Here is a 13,513-nt window from a genome sequence, read left to right as displayed (position 1 = left end):
CAAGGGGCATTGTGGGACAGCTGCTGGATGACTGTTAGGGTCCACAAAGGTCATGCAATGTCCATTCTCATACTGCATCAACCTCAATAGGTCAACCATAGCTCAATGCTGTTTGGGAAGGTGATTTTACTGTATCGCCGTAATGTGGGGCACTTACTTCGATGAAGGACAAATTTGAGTGTAGACACGTACAAGTAGGTCAACGCAAGGCAACTTACATCAACTTAACTTTGTAGTGTAAACTAGGCCTAAGTTTTTTGAAGCTTGTTACTTCCATGCCAGCTGATGCTAGAATGACATGATTAGAACTCAGCCATCTTTAAGGTAATTCATGATGTCTTTCTCTCCATGGACTGTACATATAATTCACTGTTCAGTCCAGTACTCCTTATATACTAGTTAGAAACTTCTATTCAAGGGGTCCCAACATGTCTAATTTTCAAATTCAAAAGATAGCTAGAGATGGCAAAGACCTTGTATTGAGTCCATCTCCCTAGAAGTACTGGATTGGGACCATCTGCTAAAACACACTTAAAGAAGACAAAGTAGAGATCTAAAATTTAAGCTTTTGTTTAGCTAATATAGTTAGGAGGCTATGTATCAAAGGGTTAACATTTTAGCTAACTTTTGGCATTTTAAGGGTACTATAATTACAAAATAGTTACATTACAATTACTGAGTAATCACACTGCCTTTTCAATATGCAATTACCATTAAATCAGATATCCAGAAGGTTACTTACATTACTGATTTACATATTCCCCCTTTGAGGTGCTTATCAATATATGTAATATTGGAAGGCATGTATAGTAACTATAGTGTAATCACTCTAATTGTTCTAAATTGTAACTGGGAAGATCCCTACATATGAATCAGTGTTGAGTACAGAGATATCAAAAGGCATAAGTACCTAATTATAGTGCTCATATTACAAAGTGATAGTTTAATTCCACCACTTTACTGCAATCAGTTTTGAAGGTCACACAAAAATCAATGCATAAACTGGCATACATGGTCTTGTTACCACCGGTCACTACAAGAGAAGTAAAACATATCAAATCTCTATACAAAAGTTCATTCTTTTTACATATCACTGCATTATCAAGCAGTGGGAAAGTGTTTTAAGATCTCTCCTGTCACAGTATAAAGTCTGTTAACTCTGCCTAACTCACTCATCTAATCTATCTGTAAGATTTTTCTATAGTTCTCAACACTGTACTATTGAGTACACGAACCCCTGTGGATGCTGGTTTTAAATGAAAGCTACAGGGTGGAGCTGTTCATGAATAAGACTATTAAACTGAGCACCTCCAAGCTTTGGAATGCATCTGGCAAATTGTGGAAGCTAAATACAATTGTAAGATATCTATGACCTAATGAGCAAACTGCTGTCCAGGTCCAATCCTCACTGAGCAGGCCCACTCGTCATATTTTTCTTTGAAAGATCCCTTACTATTGTTTCCCATTGTGAGGGGATGTACAGACTCCACTGAATGTTTGGCAGAGAGAGTGTTAAAACCCTGTGCCTAGAAGTCTATGGGGAACTATGCCCAGACATCTAGGTCCATTATTGTTGCCTCCTCTAATATATCAGATTTGTATGTTAAGTGTCAACATAAAGGTCAAATCTCCTATTTTACATTACAGTTAAGTACAATTTCTTAGGAGTAATCGGGTTTTTAAAACTTAGGGCATGTTTATTTTATTATGACCACTTAAAGAGAGTTCTGAAACATCCCCTATTCCCACCCCAAACATACAAGTGTTTAGACCAACTACAGAATTTTGTAGTATTTTTAATTACCATTAATTCTGACAAAACCATTACAGTATATATAGAATAAAAATGTATAGCTGTTGCCTATTAAAATATTTAATACATAGAAAAATAGTATATACATCAAGAGACCTACATTTTAAAAGTATTTGTCAGCTTTAATGGACAGAGACTAACATAATTTAGTCTTTATTCTAGAGTTAATTGAATTCTCTCCCCTATTCCACCCCACCATAGTAGAGTCATTATTATAAAGGTGGTTTGCAAAGGTTAGACGTTTTTGAAAAATAAAAACTTTGCACAACAAAACCCAATCAAATCAGCATTTTCAAGTTAAATTTCCCAAATACTATATAACAAAACAACTAGTAGTCTGATAAAACTTAGCTATCAATTACAGTCATTCTGGACAAAAGTCACATCTCTTTTTGATAAATTTTGTAGAATATGGTAATATAATAGATATTTTTAAAGCAGCATAATTCAAGTACTCACCGCTAGGTAATTTACTACCAAATTATAATATTTTAAGAGTATTTTGATTTTAGCAGCAATACATCAAGTTTCATAGTTTACTTTTACTGACTGGAAATCCATTATCTGACATAAAATAATCTTTTACAAACAGCCAATAGCAAGTGTGAGAAGTGAAATGCATTGTACTGACCTGGCTGAGGGCCTGATCTAAACCCCATTAAAATTAATGGAAAGACTTTATTGAATTTAATAGGATTTGATCTGGCCCTAAAATGATCAGTCGGGTTTTCCCATTCCTACCCTTGTAAAACAGTGCAACTTGCATGGCTAAAAATTTGAATTAAATTCTTGGCATACAATACTAGGTCAAACTCAGCACTGGTGTGCAGCAGTATGACTTCAGCAGAGTTACACCTTCTTATACCGGGGTTAACTGTGGCCCTTCATCTCTACGGGTGTATAGTGCGTAGTCTTATTTACTTTGAACTGTCCATTTTTGTAGAACAGAGGATGTAAGTTTACTCTCTTACGTCTTTTTTGTATCATATGGTTCAGTTTGGGATGTGCTAGAAAGAAGAAAGGATGGTTAAACACTGGTGCTTTTGCACGTTTGCTTTGTATATTTGTGTGTGTGTGTATTTTGTATATATTAGTTGCTTTTTCTGCATTATTATTTTACGTTCTATAAAAATAAGCAATAAAATATTCCTTAAGTAACTTTAGTGACTTCTCTTCTTTATATGTAAGGGAAAAAAATCTTTAAAAGCACCGTAATGACTTTGGAGCCCAAGTCCCATTAACTCACTCGCTAAAAGCTACCCTGAAAATAAGAGTTTAAAAATGGAAGAAGAGCTATTCTAGGTTAGTGCATTAGAAAAGGAATGAGTTAGTTGGTCCCACTTGATGGGAATATTTGTATTAAACAAAAACAAAAAAGAAAAAAATGGTAGGTTCATCCAGAAAGTTCACTTTATTAAAAAAACCTAAAATTGACTTATGCTCCCTGCAGAACCTCCTCTTATAGCAGTGGTTTCAATGGGCTTTTGGAACTTGTTAAATAGATTCATTATAAACATGAGCTGAAAGTACAAATCTCAAAAAAGTGCAAGTATTTCAGCTCCACACCCATTTTTATGACCTAGCAGGAAATGCAAACGCTTCACAACTCAGAGTATTCGTTCACAGCACTTTAGAATAAAAAAAATGGTTCCCTGCATTTTCTATATTGTACAAAATATTAATCAGGAAGAGTTTGATGTGTTATAGCCATAGAACGTAGCAGTGAGGTTCCTTCAGATTTATTTTATTGCAGTAAAACTTCTAAAATGTAGAGCTGTACAAAATAAGTCTAAACAGAATATTATTTAAGAACAGCACTCCAGGCTGCATTTGTTCTTATTTAAAATTCTTTCCCAAAAATACATTCCTAAATATACAAACTATACAATCTTGTCACTTTAATGCTGCTGTTTATAATGATAGAACAAAACTAAAAAAGTCTTTAGACATTAAAAAACTGGCGAAAGCTCTAATGTACAAATGACTTGGTACCTTCATAATACCAAATAAATTAACTTCAGCAAAACCAAACAGTATTTATGGAATGGTCAGGGGAAACAAATACTTTATGGTGATTAAACGTCATCTGCAGAGAGGGTTGGAACGTTTATCCTCGGCCGTGTGAAAAATGCCATCTTCTCTCTAAAAAGAAGAGCACCATACATTGTTAATACAATAAAAAAATCCACCCGAGATTTGGACATTCTAAGAGAAGAAAGACTGCCCGGCAACTTATACACAAAAATAAAAGCACCATGCTTCATCACACACAAAACACTCCTCTTACTTACGTTTGAGAGACAAGCATTGTAAGTGGCTACAGTAAAACTTACAAAACTCCTGTTACAAAAAGAGTGTCACTTTGCAACTCCCATATCGTTTTAGTCTGATAAGTGTGTTACAATTAAGGCAGCAGTAGGCGATTCATTTATTAAACAAATTAGGCAGTATTGTGCTACTGCCTGATAAGGAAAACATCGGGGTCCAATCCTGTTCTCATTGAAATTAATGTGAATTCTGTGGATTTCAATGAATGTAGGATATTATTTTTGAATAAGAAAATGCAAATCTCTCTAACTCAAACAGCACAGTAACTGTCTTTTCTAAAAGACTCCAATTTGTGGTGAAGTGAAGTGAAGTGAAGAAAAAAAAAATAGATTTTTTTGCAGAAATAACCTTCTCCCCTTCAGAGACATTCCTACCTGAATGACTGTACCTCCAAGGGCTCTTTACAACTCTGTCCTCGTAGCCTGTGTACATCCTTGGCAGCTGCTCTCATCATTTTATCGGCTTTCAGCTCGCACTTGTGTTCTGTTTTCTCAGCCTAATTGAGTGATGAAGAGAATGAAACCTTATGTACAATATAGAGTCTTCCCTCCAACAACAAGATCATGTCATGGTAAAAAGGTTATTTCATTTGTATGTTGAAGGAGAAAAATAAAGGCATTCTGCTCAGATCAACTACATGGGCCATAAACCATAGAAACTGGAATAAGATATAATAGGAGTTTTCCACCTATAATATGACCATTCATTGTGAATACAATGCAGCCCTTCTGCGAAGTCTATTGGCTGGAATTGTTGCTGCTGACCCCTAGGCAACCCCTACGCCTGGGGTTTGAGGCCAGTAGATCAGCTTCATTGAGCATCCAGCAGCACTCATATCAGCTTAACCCCAGCAACCCCCTCCATGCCAGCCTGTTCAGAGCCAGAACAAGACCCTGACACAAGCAGGTGCAAAGGCTCTCCTGCTCAGCAATCCTGTCTGCCTCAGTTCCAGCAGAGGGGCACCTGCAAAGTCTGAGTGGTGTAGAGAGAGTCCTGGGCACCTGGGTGAATTTCATGCAAAAGAAATAAGAATAGTCAATGGCACAATGTATGTGTGTGCTGTGTGTGCCATTTACAAGATTAGGAAGTTGAAGTATAAGAGGGATGATGTTTGTGCCTTTCAGATGAAAAGGGATGAAGGCACCGTGCCTCCAAATGCGCTCTCTCTGGATTAACCTGGGAAACAGTTGAGAGAGAGTTAAACTGAGGGGAAAAAGTTGAAAGTTTAGCTAACAATTAGAAGTCTATCATCGAAGGGATTACCATAATCAAATAAAGAACAATCCTATTTTTGTGAAATGTGACAGAAAGCTGCCCGCTTTACTATTATCCTCTACTCAGGGCTATTCAGTCATTTCTGAAGCTTCCCCCACCATATCTATAAATCCCATTCTTTTTGAAGCACTGAATTTTATTTTTAGACTCTCCAGAGAGAAAGAGAATGCATTTCTAACAGAAAAGCAGCTGTCAGAGAAAGGAAAAAATTGTTTTTGTGCAATAGTCTTCAGTGTTTCCAGTTTTCATTAGCATCCTTTCCATCACTGCTCTTTCACCCACCCCTTGATGGTAGTTGGTTTTAGAACTGTTAGAATTAATGCAATTGTAATAATCTGGAAAAAAGACCTTTTCTGTTATGGCCTATCCATCCACCTATCCTGCGCCTCCTGCATTAATATTCCCAAATCATTTTCTTTTGACATAAGGTAGGACACATGGGATTTCCATTCTAGAGACCCAAAATTGAAACAAATACTTGCTGAAAAGTTTTAGTTAGTGCCTTATGTTTCTGTTATACCCAATGTTTGCTGAAAGCAAAATTGCTATAAAATGAATATTGAAACTACATAAACATCAGTCAAATTGTCTGTCATCTTTCACTGTCCTCCTTGTTTGGTTTTCTACAGCCAGCCAAAATATGACAGAAGCTGTGGCTAAGATTGAAGAATGTGAGGGTGCCTTTTTCTACCAGTTTAAGAGCAAATGTTGCTACTGATTTCTCTTAAAGGAGGTTATATCATTCCCAAGCTTGAATCACAAGACCCATTTATTTGTGTATTTCAAAGACAGATGCCAAGTGACAGAGCAACTTGTATTATAGTGTAAGCTTATTAAGTTTCACTAGATATCTGAAAACCAAAGGGACTAGCACTCTATTTACTTTTGCTTATAATAGAGATCTGCAACTGTAGGGTTATGCTGGAAAACTAAAACAAGTTGCCCCTTTTGTTAGGAGTTACACTTAGACTTTAAGGTCAGAAGGGACCATCATGACCATTTAGTCTAACCTCCTGCACATTGCAGGCCACAGACCCTCACGCACCCACTACTGTAATAGACCATAACCTCTGGCTGAGTTACTGAGGTCTTCAAATCATGATTTAAAGACTTCAAGTTACAGAGAATCCAACATTTACACTAGTTTAAACCTGCAAGTGACCTGTGCCCCACGCTGCAGAGGAAAACAAAAAACACCAAGGGTCTCTGCCAATCTGACCCGAGGGAAAATTCCTTCCTGACCACAAATATGACAATCAGATAGACCCTGAGCATATGGGCAAGACCTTCCGACTGGACACCTAGAAAAGAATTCTCAGAGCCCCCCCCCAGCTAGTATCCTATCACCAGCCACTGGAGATATTTGCTGCCAGCGGTCAGATTGGCTACATGACAAAGCCCTGGTTGGGATGATATAGCAGAGGTTAGTCCTGCTTTGAGCAGGGGGTTGGACTAGATGACCTCCTGAGGTCCCTTCCAACTCTAATATTCTATGATTCTATGATTGTAGGCAGTCTTGTCATACCATCCCTGCCATAAACTTAGCAAGCTCAGTCTTGAAGTCAGTTAGAACCCTTGGAAGGCTGTTCCAGAACTTCACTCCTCTGATGGTTAGAAACTTTCATCTAATTTCAAGCATAAACTTGTTGATGGCCAAATTATATCCATTTGTTCTTGTGTCCACATTGGCACTTAACTTACATGACTCCTCTCCCTCCCTGGTATTGATCCCTCTGATAATTTCTAAAAAACAATCATATCTTCTCTCAGCCTTCTTTTGGTTAGGCTAAATAAGTCAAGCTCTTTGAGTTTCCTCTCATAAGGTAGGTTTTCCATTCCTCAGATCATCCTAGTAGCACTTCCCTGTACCTGTTCCAGTTTGAATTAATCTTTCTTTAACATGGGAGACCAGAATTGCACACTGTATTCCAGATGAGATCTCACCAGTGTCTTACATAATGATACTAACACTTCCTTGTCTCTACTGGAAATACCTTGCCTGATGTATCCTAGAACTGAATTAGCCTTTTTCACGGCCGCATCGCGTCGGTAGCTCATAGTCATCCTATGATCAACCAATGCATCCAAGTCTTCCTCCTCCTCTGTCACTTCCAACAAATACATCTCCAGCTTATAGCAAAAATTCTTGTTGTTAGTCCCCACATGCATGACCTTGCACTATTAAATTTCATCCCATTTCTATTACTCCAGTTTACAAGGCGTCCAGATCTTCTTGTATGATATTCCAGTCCTCTGCCGGATTGACAATACCTTCTAACTTTGTGTCAACCGCAAATATTATTAGCACACTCCCACTTTTTGTGCCAAGGTCAGTGATAAAAATGTTAAATAAGATTGGTCCCAAGACCGATACCTGAGGAACTCCACTAGTGACCTCCCTCCAGCCTGACAGTTCTCCTTTCAATATGACCTGCTGTAGTCTCCCTTTAACCAGCTGCTTATCCACCTTTCAATTCTCATATTAATACCCATCTTCTCCAATTTAACTAATAATTTCCTACGTGGAACTGTATCAAATGCCTTACTGAAATCCAGGTAGGTAAGAGTTCTGACTTTTGCATTAATTATGCATGTTTAATAGCAGAGGACTTTATTCTAAAGCACTTAGCCCTAGTCAACACACAGGTTTTTTTACTGAAACTATTTTGGTTAGGAGTACAATTTTCTATTGGTATCATTAAAGCAGTAAAGCTTGTGTGTAAACAAGCCCTTTCACCAAACAGAACATGTTCTGCAAGGAGTTCCAATGATGGCATAAATAAGTGCAGAAGAACTGGGCCCACCACAGTCAGCAGAGCTTGTGGATTAAATCCTGCAGCATCTTGTAAACATGGGCTTCAAGAACCCTCAGATTTTTCTAAAAGGCAGGTTACAATATTTTAAACATATTACAGCATTTTATAATCCCTCAATACACGCAGATTCAGAAATGGCAAAACAGAATATAATTTTATTAACCAATATACAGATAATTTAGAAGGCCCAGTTTTTCTTGAGACATTCTGGTGTGACCCCCCCCCCGTAATTGTCTGGCCACTCACTGCCCCACTAACAAAGGTCACAGCCCCCAGAGATGTGACCCCAACACACCCCTTCTTGGTGTAGGGAAACAGACTCTCCCCACAGGATGCAACTCTTGTGTGTGCATGATAAAGATCGTTTAGGAAATATTCAGTGGGTACATTAAGTTACAGATTCTCTTTTATCACCACTTTCCAAGCCTGCCACTGGGCTTTGAAAAGAACGGAGCTAGCCAAAAGAAAGGAGTATCCCATAGGTGCTATCCTTCTACCTGCAGGAACCACTTGGGGCCAATGACTCCTCCTGTGCCTGGCCTTGCCTCCAAGTGACAGCAGAATTCAAATTGTGCTATCCTGCTGCCCAGGGTAATGCAAGTCCCTTTGATGGGAGGAAAGGACTCCTGCAGTTGCAAGGGCTACAATTCTAATCATTTGTCACTATGGAAAGTTAATAAAACAGTAGCTTCAATAAAAAAGTTAAGATTTGAACTTTCTGGTCTCCAGAGGATTGGGAAAACATGTTTGATTAAACACATTACCAAAAACCCAGTCAGAATCACTTACCCGTTTTTCCACCTGTCTCAGCCAAAGCCGGAATCTCTCATCATCCTTCATCCATTGTGGCAGCTCTTTTTCACCTTGACTTTGAGCTTGTTCTAACTGTTCCTTCAGTTCTTTCAGTACAGAGATCTCTTGCACTAGCTGATTGTGCCAGGTCCTTGAAGCCTGCAGGTCTAACTCCAGGTCTAGCGAAGTTCGGATTAGACGCTCTGCACCGAAAGACTTAACCGAAGACTGGAACAGAAGAGATTGGGAATGTAACAGAACGTGTCAAATCGTCGCCATCTGTTCAGAATATGTGCAATAACCACCTCCTTCTCAAATGCACAATGTTCTAAAAATGAAAGGCAACATCTCTGGTAATACTGCTTTTGCAAAGTGGCTGCTCACCTGAATTTGTAGTTCCATAATCTAGCAAAATCTTGTATGTAAGCTTGCCCGTGCTGCAGCTTCCATCAACATTAGTGATACCTGAGGCAAGCCAAGCTTCTGTACTTAGCTGACAATGGTCTGAAATGAGGAGTGGCTTCCTTACACCCATTACTCAGAATATAATTTTACTTTAATACCTACACCTCAATCATCAGAATATTGCAGCATGCAGCAAGACAACGTATTAGCATTTGTTTCAGATTTTCTTCTGTCCCCCGTATCAGGGACATTAGTGTTGAGGATTGCACAAGATGTATTTCAATCAGACAATTACAATCTGCTTCATGCATATTGTTTCAGTGGCCTTCTAAGGACAGCAGCCCAGTTCCACCCCATTCACATCATGGAAGAACATGCACAATGATGTCACTAAAGGGGGTGGAGTTTCATTAAGCACTGGTAAATTTTAATGAGCATCTGAAAAAGTGATTTTTCAATTGCTTGCAAATCAGTTATCCTACAAATTCCTTTGGCATGGACATGAGCCAATGAGAGCACAATCTACATGTCACATCTACAAAATTAGCTATTTTTGAGTTCTGTTTGGAAGGAAAATTGTGAGAAATAATATTTCAAAGTGGTTAATCATAGCTTTCTAGTAACTCAAGGGAATAGACATTTGTCACCTTTTGACTGACCAGTAAGGACATTTTAGCCCAAATGGAGAATTTTTTTTAAAGCTATGAGCACATGAAGACAGGCAGTTTATATCAGAAAGTGTTTTGCAACCTGAATTACCTTTGCTAACCCCTTTTTTAATAGAATTATCTATTGGTAACTCACAAACCAGTGCTTTAAGAACCTGCTTGTTTTCTTGAATGCCAACTAAGGGAAAAATGTGTAGATTAAGTTTTTACCCGCTTCATTCTGACACTTCTCCTCTCCATAGCATTCCGAACGAAGGGTGGTTTCTTGGACAACGTTGAACTGTCACTATCACTTCGATTCAGCTGAAAGAGAGAGAGAAGTAATTGTTATGAAACAAGCATGCAGGGAAGGCTACTATGAATGAGCGCGCAGAGCTGCAGACATTTATAGAATGCTATGGACTGAGAATTATCTGACAAAGTCACATATAATAGTGCAATGAAACCCACCCAATGCCCAAATTTGGCTATTTTGTCTTTGCTGTCCTTCCCTGGCCTCCTCCCCTCTGCTGGTTGAAAGATACCATCACTTTCGGTTAAGGACTCCACAAATCACAAAACAATCCCCTTACCCACTCAACAGCAATAACTAAGTCAGACAAGATTAGAGCAATAAACTGTAATGAACTATCTTGCATTGGCTGGGGATTAAGTCATTTCTATCCTTCTATGAATTAGCACAGCATAATTTTGGAGAAGGATTAAATATTTGTTTACCTTTTCAATATTGTTCCTGACAGCGCAGAGCAAGAAACCACTTTCCTTTGCGCCACTTTCATAGCAGTTGGACACAATCATAATCCAAGTTTAGGGACAATTCCCTCCCTATGTACCTTTGGGCCAGGCATTCAGGAGAGCACAAGCAGAAATCCAAGGGATGGAGGAGCAGGCATGTGCCTCCTGCATGCTAGGGAGCTCCAGGATGTGATGCTTCCACTTGGAAGGTGTAGCTTGGCATCACAAGCTTAAATCTATTATGCACAACTGTGATGTGAAATGTTCCATTTGATATGAGCATTAACTTACTGTACTCCAGGGTATGCATCTGTAATAAGGATTAGGCACCCCTTAGATGCGGAAACCACTGAGTCCTGGGTCACATATTTTTCAATGCCCTAAAACATGGATATTCCTTGCTATGCCTGAAAGCCCCGTTGAGAGTTATTTATTATATGGCTCAATGCTCACAGGCCAGTCTTGACAGACAGACAGGTATAATTCAAAAGGTCTAGATGGTCATGAAGAGAGTTAAGCTCACAGCTAAAGAAAAGGCAAAACAGTTCACTTGTGAGCCTGATTTTGTCTGAACTTGACATGCAGGTTTTTCTAAGTACTGTTCTGCTGCACTCATTGCTAGGCAGCCCTTGATGTTCTACGAGAACATCTCAATCCTCAGTTAAAGCAGCACATACTTCATAAAAGCAATTTCCTGACAGTGTTTACTAGTTTTCTACACTGGTTGAAGCTAAAAGAGTTATTTATAGGCTATCCTGATCCTCAGTCCTGGACTGAATTAATTATGAATAAACTTTTAATCAAAGAGGTGGCACTGACATGCTCACTCAGTACACAGATCATTTCTATTAGTGTCACACACAGTGCAGTGGAGTCTTTCATGCTCCCTCAATGCTGCTAATTGAAGTTAGTCATTCTCAGCTTTCTGATTTCCATCATGACCTTTGATTTTAAAAGAGATAAACACTAGCCAGACACTTCCAGCATCTCTGTCTAATGATAACCCTAATACCCACCAAGAAGCAGCACCAAGTGTAGCAATGCTGCCTCTGGTTAGAAAGGGACTGAGGGTGAGACCAGGTTCTATTCCAAACTGTCACCACCTCACTCTGTGATTTAAGGCAAGCTACTTAACCTGTCTATGCCTCATATTCCTCACTTATAAAATTAATTCCCTACCTCAGTAAGACATTAAGATTCTTGGCTGACATATGCACTACATTTTAATTAGCAATTGTTATTTAATTTTACTGACTCAAATTGACTCAGTTCTGGCTTGGCATGCACCAGATTTCTGTCTGCAGCCTTCATTTCAACCAGTGGCAAGTCATGGTCGATGTCAGAGCAATGACCCCGTACCAAATGTTGACACTAATGCAATTCATTTTGGCCAGAGAAGGAAGAACCAGGGCATGAGATGTGGTGGCAGGTAGTTTGGCAGGGGCTTGGTTGCCACAAGAATGCAGCAGTGTGCTTCAAGCAAGACGTGCAAGCAGTATGCAGAGCTGGAGGAGGGGAGATAGCTGATTCAGTTTCTAATGACAGAGGAATCTCCGTGCTGAGTGACAGTTCTAGACCAGGACCATGAGCACAGAGCAGTGGGACTACATCACAGAGACATGGGATAATCTGCAGTGGGGCTCAGAACTTTGGTATTAGGAACGTCTCATTTCTGGAGCTGCATGAGCCTTCACAGTGCCAGGATATGAGGCCATACCATCCAGAAGTGTGTTGCTCTTACCCCCTGGAAGTTGCCAACCCCAGACTGTTGCAGATTGGTGGCTAATCAGCTTGGTGGTGACAAGTCAACTGCAATTTCTGTAATGTCAGTCATCAATGCTCTAGCATGATGTCGGGAGTATCGTGTAACTGAAGTGATAGACAGGTGTTAACAGGTGTTGTTATGGCCAAGTTCTAATCTGAGTAATTATCTTAATCCTACCTAAATTCACACTAGAGTTTTAATTATATTAATTCTCTCTACACTTCCTGCCCTAAACCACAGTATTGTGCTGCTATGTACAACTGCTAAAATGGCTGCATTTCAGGAGTGTGTAGTGATCACCCTATCACTTACCCATCGTGAGGTTTACTTAACATGTGTGAAGGGCTTGATGATCCTCCGATGTACGATGCCAAGTAAGGGTGCTGCACCCTCAACTCCCACTGAAGTCAAAAGTCGCTGAGGATGCTGAGCGCCCACCCCGCTCAGACCATCAGTGCAGCGTATTATCAGATGAAACTAAAGATTGATACTTTGTGACAGTAAAGGAAAAACATTTTCAACAAAGCGTGGGGCTGTTGTTTCCTTACCCGGCACACATACTGACTTTGTGGTCCTGGCGAAAAAGTTTTGGAGCGGATTATGGTGCTGCCTCTGACAAACTGAGTTTGCAGTGGGTTAGCGGCTTTCTTCTCTTTTGGACGAACTACAGTAGAAGATTGTGCAAGACTCTCTGTGTTTGTCTCTTTATCCACCTGAATGAAACATAAGAATGTTTAATGAACACACTTTAATGAACATAAGAATGACCATACTGGATCAGACCAATGGTCCTTCTAACCCAGTATCCTGTGTTCCGACAGTGGCAACGCCAGATGCTTCAAAGGGAATGAACAGAACAGGTAATCATCAAGTGATCTATTGCCTGTTGTCCAGTCCCAGCATCTGGCAATCAAAG

General features: G+C 39.4%; 1 protein-coding gene across 1 annotated transcript in view; it reads right to left on the bottom strand.

The window, feature by feature from the left end:
* Window positions 1-1,780: 1,780 nt before the first annotated feature.
* The window catches only part of WWC1 (WW and C2 domain containing 1), a 130,400-nt gene continuing 118,667 nt past the window's right edge, over window positions 1,781-13,513 (bottom strand). Inside the window, exons 19-23 of the mRNA XM_067566620.1 lie at window positions 13,146-13,310; window positions 10,308-10,400; window positions 9,022-9,252; window positions 4,516-4,637; window positions 1,781-3,955 (exon numbers count right to left, since the gene is read on the bottom strand). Of these exons, the coding sequence (XP_067422721.1) occupies window positions 3,889-3,955; window positions 4,516-4,637; window positions 9,022-9,252; window positions 10,308-10,400; window positions 13,146-13,310 (678 nt within the window). The 3' untranslated portion in view covers window positions 1,781-3,888. The remainder of the gene's footprint in view (window positions 3,956-4,515; window positions 4,638-9,021; window positions 9,253-10,307; window positions 10,401-13,145; window positions 13,311-13,513) is intronic.

This window comes from Emydura macquarii, unplaced genomic scaffold, assembly GCF_026122565.2.
Source record: "Emydura macquarii macquarii isolate MOO-44397 ecotype Brisbane River unplaced genomic scaffold, CSIRO-AGI_Emac_v2 contig_2768, whole genome shotgun sequence".
Taxonomy (NCBI): Eukaryota; Metazoa; Chordata; order Testudines; family Chelidae; genus Emydura; species Emydura macquarii.
The sequence above is the reverse complement of the archived record's forward strand: the minus strand, read 5'-3'. Positions and strand labels throughout refer to the sequence as shown.